The following is a 12234-nucleotide window of genomic DNA, read 5'->3' as shown; positions in this document are numbered from 1 at the left end:
TATCAGAGCTTTTCTGCCTGTTCGATTAATCCTGCAAGATACTGAACATCACACATGTAAGCTATAAGTCATGTACCATGCATTCTGTCTTCTGTCACCTGATACTGCAACCTTGCCCCCCCTTTCGCACGTAGTTGATGCTCAATCTGGCCCAGGAAGAAGAGGATAGGAACGCACCCACATACATCCTTCCTAATGTTTGGGGTTCTAAGGCGTGCACATACACACAGTCTACAAGCCCTACACACCATGTTTGATCATCCCACTCTGTCAAAGCCCTTGATCAGAGCCATTCATCACCAGGAATAGGTGTTTGTGGCACACATGCACACACACATGATACACACATACACATACATGCATGATCGTACTTTGTACAGACAAACACAGCCTACATACGAAACATTACAGCTACTACCACGCTAGCATAAGTAGCCTAGGGAAAAACCAGCTGCACCGTGATGCAAATCTAATCACATCATGAATGTCATTAGATTTCCTCAACTGGAAATTTAGGTAAACAAGAACAAATTATGAGTATTTAGTGATCCTAAACATGTTTATTATATTGAATGGCTTCTTCAACACTTTCACTTTTGTAATATGCAAGAAAAGGAAAACTGTAAAAAAAAATCGGGCCTACGGAATTCCAACAATATCCCCTTTTCATTGGACCGTGTCACAAATGCATTTCATTTAATGCAATTAAATTGTTGTTATAATTTTGCATAGGTTATAAGCCTACATATTTTGCTATTCATATAAATATTATTTAGGTTATAACAGTCTGAATTACATATCTGTGCAAAGAAACCTTGCGACATCTTCTGATAGAAAGCCTTGTAATGCAGGGAAAAAATTGCCGGCAGCAATTTAACAGAACCAGGAGGAAGGGAGCTTTAAACTAGATTTTCCCTGTGTGATAAAAAAATATACTGAGTGATAATACACTCATATGTAAGGTAAGTCAAGAAAGCAGGATCCTGGAATTTGATATATTTTTCTCGACTTGTCTGTCTAGTCTTTCAAGGGGGATTTCTCTACTAGAGCATTCCAGGTTTACCAACATTCAGATACACGTATCTTCTTCAACTATCACTGGAAAGCTTTCAATCTGCCCTTTCACAATCTTTAAAAAACTGAGAAATTACCTATGCCGACAACTGCCCCTTTTCACCAGAGAGCGTGTCACGTGTGTGTTCTTGTGTGTCCCACCCCCCAGCCCCTTTTCACCTTAGCTCCTGCCTTGTCTTTGCTGCTGCTGCCGTCGTTGCCACTTCCAGTAGACTTGAGTGAGCGTCGCCTCTGCTCCTGCTGCTCCTCCACCTCTGCCTTGAGGTGCTCTATGTGCACCAGGTAAGCCTGCTCCTGGGCCTCACGAGTGCTCAGGCGCAGCTCCACTGCCTTCTTCTCCTTCTCCAGCAGGTACAGCTGTGCTTTCTGGTCTGCCATCTCCTCCTGGATGGAAAGGTGAGGGGAAGGAGAGGATGGGAGGGAGGGAAGCGGAAATATTTCAACGGATACACATAATATTTTGGAAGAGAAATTGTGCTTGAACAGCATTGCTTAAGACAGTGAACAGCTTGACATTAACGTTTTACCATTTTTTGGTCGAGCGGAATGCAGTCTGTACACTGTTGACACTGATCGAAAAAGAAAAATACACAAGAAAAAAAATTCTGGATGGGGGTGAAAGAGAAATTTGAAATGAGACAATGAGTATTATAACACAAAAGAGGAGGGAAAAAAAGAAGAGTGAAGACAGGGAAAGAAGAAAAGAAGCACTGTAAGTAGGGGGGGTTCGCCCATTGAGCCACACAAGCCAGGTCCGCCACTACCCCCCTTTATCTTCTATAAACATTGTCTGAACTTCATTTGAGCATGATGAAGACAGCAGCAATGTGTTCACCTGTTTGTGGGTGTCATTCATCACAAAGTATAATATGTGTGTGTATTAGGAGTGTAACGGTACATGTATTCGTACCGCGAATGCACGGTACGGACGTCACGGTTTGGTGCATGCAGTCAGACGTAGAATATATCTTACAGTTTTTATCAATTGCTAAAACACTAAAACCCATTGGCTGAACAAAGTTCTCAGTTGCCTGAACTCATGTAGCTAATTGTGCCTGTCTGTTGTCAATACCTTAAACCATTTCACATGGTAAAACACAATTTGCAGATCTCACTTAGACTGTTCAGCAAAACTGTAAACACATTCTCATTTTTAAAACCCATTCTGCACTCTAATGCACATTTCATCCATACTGGTAAACACAAATGGCAACAATCAAATACAAATAGAGAAAACATGTCATTGACTAAAACACAACCACTCAAAATTGATTTAACTTGTTTCAAATGATGTGACACAACCAATATAAGCCAGTTCAGAGAGCAAACAGGGGCCCGTTCTCCGTACGTCGCTTATTACATCCAAGATCAAATGACACATCCAAGACGACTTCATCTTGCTAATCATGATCTGGCTAATTCCGTTCTTCCAACACCCATGTTGTTTATAATTAGTATAGCTGTATTGAGTTATGCGTTGGTCTAAAAGGGGGTATGTATCGATAGTAGAAACCTTGATCAGCAACGCTGCTATTGGTTGCTCACATAAGTCTATGGCTGCTCACCGTGGCCAAAATGAGCGCCCTGTTTTTTCCGCAACAGAGCCAACAGAGCAACAGCTTGCTCAAAGGTTACTCCGAATTTGTAGATTTTATCAGAACGCCAGGGAACACCTCAAAGTCTGCAAAATCCAAGAAAGAGGGCTGGCAAAAAGTAGCAGACCAAATTAAATGTAGAGGAGTCACCACACGTTTTATCTCTTATTACAGTAAGCTAGGCCTATGTTTTTTTTTTTTTTCATACTTTCATATTTTCATTTATCATCTTTAATGTCATATGATGTGGTTTCAACAAATGTATTATGTAAATGACACCCTCACAAAAAAAACGATAAGCTATCCTCTCAAAAAGTATAGGCTAGCATATCGCGCTATGCTTAAGGAGCCTATCTATCACGCAATGAGCAATTACAGTTTTTTCTGAATGCTTAAACCCTAAACGTGATTCTTTTAGCACAATTTCTAAAACGATTAATACACATAGCAAAACCATTCACTGAGTTTGCAAAACTAAAAGCACAAACACTGCTTTGCACTCAGTTTGCAATTTTGTAACACACACTTTACTCCTAGGAAAACTGTTTTAGATAATTAGTTCACTTTGCAATCAGCCTATAAATAAGCCACAGGTAAGCTGTCCGTGTGGAGTACAATGGAGGGAGCAGGAAGAGTGAGAATTAGAGGAGGCCGAGGAAGAGGACGTGGAGGTGAAGAAGCGAGAGGGAGAGGACGACAAGGACAAGGAGGTGAAGTTAGAGGAAGAGGACAAGGAGGTGCAAGAGGAGGTCGAGGAGGGGGAAGAGGAAGGGTAAGAAGAGTAAGAAATAGAATTACTGATGACATCAGAGCTACAATAGTGGACCATGTAATCAACCATGGAATGACCCTGAGGGAAGCTGGCCAACAGGTTCAGCCTAACTTGAGCCGCTACACTGTAGCAAGCATCATAAGGACATTTCGAAATGAGAATCGGTTAGTACAGTCACTTTGCACAAAGTTTTGTAGCACTGCCATACTCTAATGAGAAACACAACAATACCATACATGTAAAAATACTGAAATTGTTACTTTACAGAATTGCTAGACGTCCAGATGCTGGGGGCAAAGGAGGAATGTTCACTGCAGAACAAGAGACCCATATAGTCAATATGGTGATTGCAAATAATTCCATAAGGCTACGAGAAATACAGCAGTGCATAATTGAGGACGACACCACCTTCCAAAACATACACAATGTGAGCATTTCTGTATTATCTCGTGTACTTGCCCGCAACAGAATCCGAATGAAACAAATCTACAGAGTCCCTTTTGAAAGAAACAGTGAACGTGTAAAACAACTGCGATATGACTATGTGCAGGTAAGCTATAGTATCATTGGTACTAAATCTGGAAGTGCATAGTGCTGTGCATGTGCCTGATGTGCTGCATTTGTTTTGTCTTGTCTAGAGAGTGATGGAGGCAGATGCCATGGGTCATGAGCTGCTTTTTGTGGATGAACAAGGAGACGTGGCAGGAACATTATTGGACACCGTGCCATAAACAATGTCCCAGGACAACGTGGTGGTAACATAACTATGTGTGCAGCTAAGTCAAAATGGTGTTGTTCACCATCATGCAACCTTAGGCCCATATAACACTGCACAGATTATTATATTTCTGGACACCTTACATGACATGCTCACTAATGTTCAGAGACCAGAGCAGACCAGATACGTCATCATATGGGACAATGTTAGTTTCCATAGGGCTGCTTTGGTCCGCAACTGGTTTACAGATCACCCACTCTTCACTGTACTCTACCTCCCCCCATACACTCCATTCTTGAATCCAATTGAAGAGTTCTTCTCTGCCTGGCGCTGGAAGGTCTATGACCGTCATCCCCATCAACGCATAGCCCTTTTACAGGCAATGGAGGAGGCATGTGGGGATATTGACCAGGCATCATGTCAGGCCTGGATACGGCATTCCAGAAGATATTTTCCCCGGTGCCTTGGACTAGAGGACATTGCATGTGATGTAGACGAAATCTTGTGGCCAGACCCAGAGAGACGACACGATGTGGACTGATTTAGTTTTTTCATTTTTTTCAGTGAAATTACTATTTGGTGTTTTGACCTGGAAAAAACACACTTGTGTTTGTTTTGATTTGTGTAAATACACACCAGTACTTGAAGTTTGGATCCCTGTATGTCTACAGAACTATGACAAAAGTATGACCTCAAACTGACATAGCCTACCTTTTGCACAGAGAAAGCAAAAGCCAGATGTGTTTTTTATTCATACCATCAGTGTGTAGTTGGCGCATTGTGTGCTTATTAATGGCTTGTGTTAACTGTTTGATACAAAAATAAAATGTTTACGAAGGTTTGAAGAGTTAAGCAAGGTTTATTAGCTTTTGCAAGATAATTACAATGTTTTGCTGATTTGGTGAAGGGTTTTCTTATTTGTGTGTGTAGTTTTGCAAAAATAGCCAATAGTTACAAAAAATGTGCTTAAGTCATCAGAAAAAAATGTAATTCGGTTTCATGTTAAATTCTGCTAATTATTCTTGGACCTTCTGCAACAGGTTCCTGTAGTAAAAACGGACAAGACATGTCTGTGACAGACTTCCTGTATCACCTCTGCTTGTAAAGCCTCAATCTAATCATGTTTACATAAAATAAACCTGCTCCCGAGCAGGTTTAAGCTTACGGACCTGTTGCTATGACAGCAAGTCCAGGATGAGCTTCGAAGAACCAAACAATCCAAGATAATGACAAATCGTCAACAATCAAATCCAGCTACCTGAGTTAGCGACGTACGGAGAACGGGCCCCAGGTTGTTGAAGTTGGGAAAATATTTCTTGTGATGTCAAAGAAGTGCTCTGGCCTAACCCAGCCCAAAGACAAGAAGAAGCACATAGATCACGTGTTTACTCCTTTGATTGTTGTCCCTTTCAGTATTGTATACTGTAGTACAGTGCATTGTAGGCTGTATACTGTACAATGAACAAATTGTATGGCCCTGAACATTGTGCTTTCCATTTGTTACAGTAACAGTACTGACTGCTCAATAGATTTTGACTGATTGCAGGTTCATATTAACAAAGAACAAGAGTGAGTTGTGAGTAGTGAGATGCAGGGTACAGTACTGTATATGGGTACAAGGAGGAGAAAGAACAAAACAATTGCAAAGAGCAAATCAGAGTAGTAATTTCTGATCAATTTTGAGCTACTATGATAGAACATGTTTTTGTTCATCAAAAGACAATGACGGATAAATATGAAATTTGTTTTGAGATTACGTAAAAATGTGTACCCAAATGAAATGCTTAAACGACACATGGTGTGTCACTTTTCCAATTCAATTTCCTTGTTAGGATTGTAATAAGACGTTATAATAAGACTATTTCATACAAGAATTACAGCTCAAGGTGCTTTAAATAAAATCGATAAAACCAATATTATAAGTAATAAAACCCTTCTGAACACAGGCCGGTCTTTGCGATATCTCGAGCCACAGTCTTTGCGGTATCTCGAGCCACACTTTTTGTGGTTTCCCAATCAGATAGATAGATAGGTACTTTATTACAGTTTTTCTCAAATGCTAAAACACATTTCACTTCCTCTTGAGAGGTCCACTAGAAAACTAGAACATAAGTGGCGTACCACTAAATTGGAGGTTTTCCGCCTGGCCTGGAAGGACAGCCTAATGGAGTACAAGCAAGTCCTCATCAGGTCCAGATCAGAATATTTCTCTAGGTTGATTAGTAAGAACAAACACAACACTAAGTTCCTATTTGATACTGTTGCAAAACTCACTAAGAAAAGTACACTGTGTTAGTTCAGATCTCTCTCCCAATGATTTCTTAGATTTCTTTGACCAAAAAATCTATGCAATAAGGGACAAACTACAGACTAGTCCTGGATGAGTGGCCATCAACACTGAACTTTCCCCTATACCAAGCATGCTGCATGTTGAGGCTCTCACTCACTATAACCCTATTTCTATGGAAGCGTTCATCGAGCTGATAGACTCCTCGAAACCCACTAGCTGCCTTCTCGATCCCCTCCCTGCCAAACTCTGTAGGGAACTTCTCCCTATTATTGGACCACCCATGCTTAGTATTATTAATGAATCTATTGTAATTGGCCAAGTCCCCAACGATATCAAACAAGCTATTATTAAGCCCCTTCTTAAAAAAACAAACCTGGATCCAGGTTGTCTTAGCAACTACAAGCCAATTTCAAATTTGCCATTTCTCTCCAAAATTTTAGAAAAGGCTGCGGCACAACAGCTCACTGAGCACCTCTCCTCAAATCAGCTTTATGAACCTCTCCAGTCTGGATTTCGTCTCCACCACAGCACTGAAACTGCATTAGCCAAGGTAGTCAATGATCTACTGTTAGCCTCTGACGCGGGTCCTGGTTCTTCTACACCTAAGTGCATCTTTTGACACGGTGGATCATGAGATTCTCTTGGAACGTATGGAGAACTATGTTGGGATTTCTGGTACGTCACTTCAGTGGTTTAGATCGTATCTATCTGATAGATCACAATATGTCCACTATGATGGCTGCTCATCCAGGAGCTCCACTGTAAAATATGGAGTACCACAGGGTTCAGTTCTAGGCCCTCTGTTATTTTCACTCTATATGCTGCCTTTAGGAAACATAATTAGAAGCTCTGGGGTAAATTTTCACTGTTATGCGGATGATACTCAGCTATATATGTCTATAAAGTCTGGAGAATTTCCACATGCTATGGAAAAATGTGTTTCTAGGTTGAGAGCTTGGATGACTGCAAATTTCCTTCTTCTAAATTCGGATAAAACCGAGGTTCGAATTTTCGTTCCTAAAAAAATATAGATTTTTTTTTTCCAATCTGACCTTAGACCTAGACGGCGTCAAAGTCTCTCAAAGCCAGCTGGTAAAAAAAATTTGAGTCACAATGGACCCAGACCTTTCGTTTGAGTACCATATAAAGCAAATTACCAGAACTGCATTTTTCCATCTACGTAATATTGCCAAAATACAAACATTTCTCTCAAAGGATGATGCTGAAAAACTAATACATGCATTTGTTACGTCCCGATTGGACTATTGCAACGTGTTGTTCTCTGGCCTCCCAATTACCCACCTAAAATTTTTACAGCGGGTGCAAAATACTGCTGCTAGACTATTGACCAGAACAAGAAAGTTTGATCACATAACATCTACTCTTGTCTCTCTACACTGGCTCCCTATCCAAGCCAGAGCTGACTTCAAAGTTCTACTACTAACCTACAAATCTGTGCATGGATTGGCACCACTGTACCTCTCCGGTCTCCTTGCACTCTATTGCCCCGCAAGGACACTTAGATCTCAAGATGCCGGCTATCTGGTGGTTCCCAAAATTAAGAAAAAAACAGCTGGAGGTAGGGCGTTGTCATATAGAGCACCTCTTCTCTGGAACAAATTACCTGTCTCAATTAAGGAGTCTGATACTGTTTCGACATTTAAAATTAGTTTAAAAACGTTATTGTTTAGTCAATTCTACGACTGTTAAAGGTAAGTATGTTACCAGTTGGAGGCAACGGGAGACGGGTTGTTTCCATCCTTATTCTATAAGTATAACTTATTTTAGAGTTCTCTTCCCCTGGAACAGATTTCATGTTCCAACCGAGGGGGGCTGTCGCTGTCTTGGTGTGTGGGGCTGCATCAAATACCCCTTTTTTGCTCTGTTAAATTGCTGCACCAGTCCACACTTGACCGGTGGGGATCTCATTCTATTATGACTGTAACTGTTAGCTGCTCCTGACATTCTCCAATCCCTGCTCTCCTCTCTCTGTCCCCCCCCACACACATCCCTTGTGGTGTGGGGGTTTTGAGTTGTCAGCACCTGCCTGGTCGTCGGTCGGCCAACACTGGACCTGGTCGCGAGTCTCCCGGTCCTGTCCTACATCTATAAAGTTGTACAATGGATTTTGGTGTTTCAAACCCCATCGACACTGTATGACTATGTTTAGCCTGTGTTCTGCTCCTCTCTCTCACCAACCGTCTCTGGAGGAGGGGATCCCTCTCTGAATTGCTCCTCCCAAGGTTTCTTCCATTTTTTCTCCTGCAGTGAGTTTTTCTGGGAGTTTTTCCTTGTCTTCCTTGAGGGTTTAGGTTGGTTGAGGGGCAGTTCTATGGGCGTATGTGAAGCCCTCTGTGACATGCTTGCGTGTAAAAAGGGCTATACAAATAAATTTGATTTCACAAACGTTTCCTCCATGTTCCCCAATGTCTAAACACAACACCCTTTTCTAAAGATACATAAACACAACCACACCTTCTCACTTAAAAACTCAAACTTTCACACCAAAAGAGCAGCTCAAAGCTTTCAAAAATGTGAACACTACACATCATTACACACTACAGCAAAACAATTGAAAACACAATGCTCAATTTGTGAGAAGGTTCTTTGTTTCATAACTGCCAATGCATATTTTTAGAAACTTTACAGTAATGGATCTTCTTAGATCTCTGCAGAGGATTAGGCATTTAGATTTGTGAGTTTCATATGAAGAGTATAAATCTATAGTAAATTCTGCATGTACACTACTGTAACACAACTCAATGCAAAAACAGAATCTATTGCACACAACAGTAGTCTTGAAAACATGATCAGGGTGTGAAGTTTTTTTATTTACTTTATTCACACCACACACACCACAATCACTGTGCGGCATCATGTCGCTGTGCTGCATCGGGCCACATCACCTCATCCACATCGCAGGCTATATTGTCTCTTGCCAGGCACCGCGGGAAAAACTCCCTGGAATGGCGCATCCATCCTTGGAAGGCCTCCACTGGGATGTCAACACAGGCCAGCTCCATTGCCCTTAGGAGGTTCTCTCTAGAGTATGGTTGTCTGTCATAAACCTTCCAACTCCTCTATAGGGTTCAGGAAAGGGGAGTAGGGTGGCAGACAGACGTTTAAAAAGTGGTTGTTGGTGGTGAACCACTCTCTGATTTGGTTTGTTCTGTGGAAACTTACATTGTCCCAAATGATCACATAAATGTGATGTGCGGGCCCAGGATGGTGTTGTTGGCGGTCCAGGAGGATGTCTTTTAGCTCCTCTAGGAAGGTGAGGAGACGTTGGATGTTGCAAGACCCAAGGACAGCATGCCGGTGGACAAGCCCCTCCAAACCCATGGCCGCACAAAGAGCAATATTACCCCCCCGTTGGCCAGGAACCTCAGTGATGGCTCTTGGCCAATGATGTTACAGCCTCTTTGCCTTCGTTTCTGCAGGTTGAAGCCAGCCTCATCCAGGAAGAGGTACTCATGAGGTCTGGCCATCGCGTCCAACTGTAATATCCTCTGTGAAAATGTGAAAGTGCACAGAACAACAGTCAATCAGGTAGCACAGTATTGTCCAGAAGTAATGTAGGCCACTGAGCAACACAGTATGTCCACTAACTGTACTGTGAACATGGATGTATACTTACTTGCACATACTCGTAACGTAGGTCTTTGTGTCGCGCAGAGTTGCGCTCAAAGGGAACCCTATAGACCTGTTTCATCCGCATCTTTTGGCGCCGGAGAACTCGGTCTGTTGTGGCCAAGCTGACATCATCAATGCTCTCAAAGTTGACATTATCGGCAATGACTTTGTCTCTGATCTCCCGGAGTCTGATGAGGTTGTTCTCATGAACCATATCCACAATGAGGGTTTCTTGTGCCGCTGTAAATATGGCAACCCTTCCACCGCTATGTGGCATTCTTTCAACTCTAAAGAAAGAAACATGTTTTGTCAATTGACATGTTTTACAATACAGTAACAACTGATTTGAAACCAATAGACTACTTTCACAGGCTTGTAAAATTGTATTGTGACAAAGAAAGCAATAGAGTACAATACCTGTTGTGTTGTCTGAATGCCCTGATAATGGTAGCCACGGTGAACCTACTCAGGTTTGGACGGACTCTTAGTCCTGCTTCAGCCATTGTCATGCCATGGACAATGACATGGTCAATGACTGTTGCTCGCATCTCGTCCGTAATGATGGTGCAAGGTTGTCTTGCTCTCCCTCCTGGACCTCCTCCTCTCCCTTGTTGGCCTCCTCCTCTCCCTTGTTGGCCTCCTCCTCTCCCTTGTTGGCCTCCTCCTCTCCCTTGTTGGACTCCTCCTCTTCCTCATTGGCCTGCTCCTCTTCTTCCATGGCCAGCTCTTCTCCCTCCTCTGACTCGAATTCCTCTTCCCCTAACTCTGCCATCATCCATTGTGTTTGTTTGGAATCTCCAGCAAACTGTGCACTCTGAACTTGCTTTTATACATGTGGTCACAGCATTAGCAACAGGTGTCTTCAATTTTGAGTCGTTGTGTGTAATGAATGATGCCAGGTGTGTTCATTGTGTTCAAATATTGCTGACTGTGGCAAGCATTTTGCATCACATGAGCTTTCATTTGAGAATATGAGCAGAGTTCTTTTGCAACTTGTGTTTTAACAAGGAAAAATGTGTTAAGATTTATGAGAACGGAGGATTGTGTTTTGTGAATTGTGTCTTCATGTGAAATGTGTTTATGATATTGGAAAATGATGGCTAGATTTAGTAAATGTGTTTAGACAACTGGTCATTTGGTTTAGAGGATTGGCTTTTGTGTTTTAGAATTTGACAAAAACTGTAATCCCGTGGGGAAATTCAGGTATCTCTCACAGCTCTCATATTTGCAATAATTACAGACAATATGTACAGACGATACGATACAATACAAACAGACAATACAATAAGTAAAGTGTAGATAAGATGTATAGTGCAAAACAGTGTGGAGTCATATGGTTAGAGTTTTATGACAGCTGGGACAAAGGACCTCCTAAGACGCTCAGTCCGAGAACGTAGGGTGTTGAGCCGCCAGCTACGGAGGCTGCTGGACTGTCCTGCCAGGACATGCTGGAGGGAGTGATTGACATTGCCCATGATGGCCAAGAGCTTGCCCCGCATCCATATCTCCACCACAGTCCCCAGTGAGTCTAGGCTCTGCCCCACCACTGAGCCCGCCTTCCGGACCAGCTTGTCAAGCCACCCAGTGTCCCTCTTGAACATATTGCCTTCCCAGCAGACTGCAGCATAGAAGAGCACGCTCGCCATTACTGATTGATAAAACATGAGCAGCATCTCCTTGCAGCCCTCAAAGGACCTGAGTTTCCTCAGGAAGAACAAACTGCTCTGTCCCTTTTTGTATAGTGCACCTGCGTTAGCTGACCATTTCAGCTTGTCGTCCAGATGCACCCCCAGGAACTTGTAGGTCTGAACCACCACGATGTCCTTGCCCTGGATGTTAATAGGCTGCAGTTGTGGCTTAGTCCTACGGTAATCAATGACCAACTCCTTGGTCTTGCTGGTGTTAAGAAGAAGGACGTTCCTCTCGCTCCAGTCCCCGAAGGCTCTAGTCAGGTTCCTGTACTCCCCCTCCTGCTCCTCCCTCACACACGTCACTATAGCCTTGTCGTCTGAATATTTCTGGACATGACAGGACTCAGAGTTGTAGGTGAAGTCCGACGTGTAGAGGGTGAACAGGAACGGAGCAAGCACAGTCCCCTGCGGAGCCCCAGTGCTGCTCACAACAATGTCAGAGGCACAACTCCCCAGTCTGA

General features: G+C 42.6%; 2 protein-coding genes across 4 annotated transcripts in view; both read right to left on the bottom strand.

Annotated features, from left to right (window-relative positions):
• The window catches only part of mcc (MCC regulator of WNT signaling pathway), a 348154-nt gene that overhangs the window by 20073 nt on the left and 315847 nt on the right, over positions 1-12234 (bottom strand). For both annotated transcript variants that reach the window (XM_067249821.1, XM_067249822.1), the window contains one exon: positions 1234-1458. In XM_067249821.1, coding sequence (XP_067105922.1) covers positions 1234-1458 — 225 coding nt within the window. The remainder of the gene's footprint in view (positions 1-1233; positions 1459-12234) is intronic.
• Positions 9333-10710, bottom strand: LOC136956941 (uncharacterized). Of its 2 annotated transcripts, XR_010878251.1 has the most exons (4): positions 10500-10710; positions 10087-10369; positions 9633-9958; positions 9333-9529 (listed from the first exon to the last, which is right to left on the bottom strand). XR_010878251.1 is itself a non-coding variant. In XM_067250990.1 (3 exons), the coding sequence occupies exons 1-3, from the start codon at positions 10628-10630 to the stop codon at positions 9716-9718; spliced, it is 657 nt and encodes a 218-aa protein (XP_067107091.1). In that variant the 5' UTR covers positions 10631-10710; the 3' UTR covers positions 9333-9715. The 2 variants fall into 2 exon arrangements, 1 of the variants encoding a protein (XP_067107091.1); XM_067250990.1 differs by having other exon boundaries at positions 9333-9958.

The sequence above is a fragment of the Osmerus mordax genome, chromosome 14 (assembly GCF_038355195.1).
Source record: "Osmerus mordax isolate fOsmMor3 chromosome 14, fOsmMor3.pri, whole genome shotgun sequence".
Classification (NCBI taxonomy): domain Eukaryota; kingdom Metazoa; phylum Chordata; class Actinopteri; order Osmeriformes; family Osmeridae; genus Osmerus; species Osmerus mordax.
This window is presented reverse-complemented; position numbering and strand designations above follow the sequence as displayed.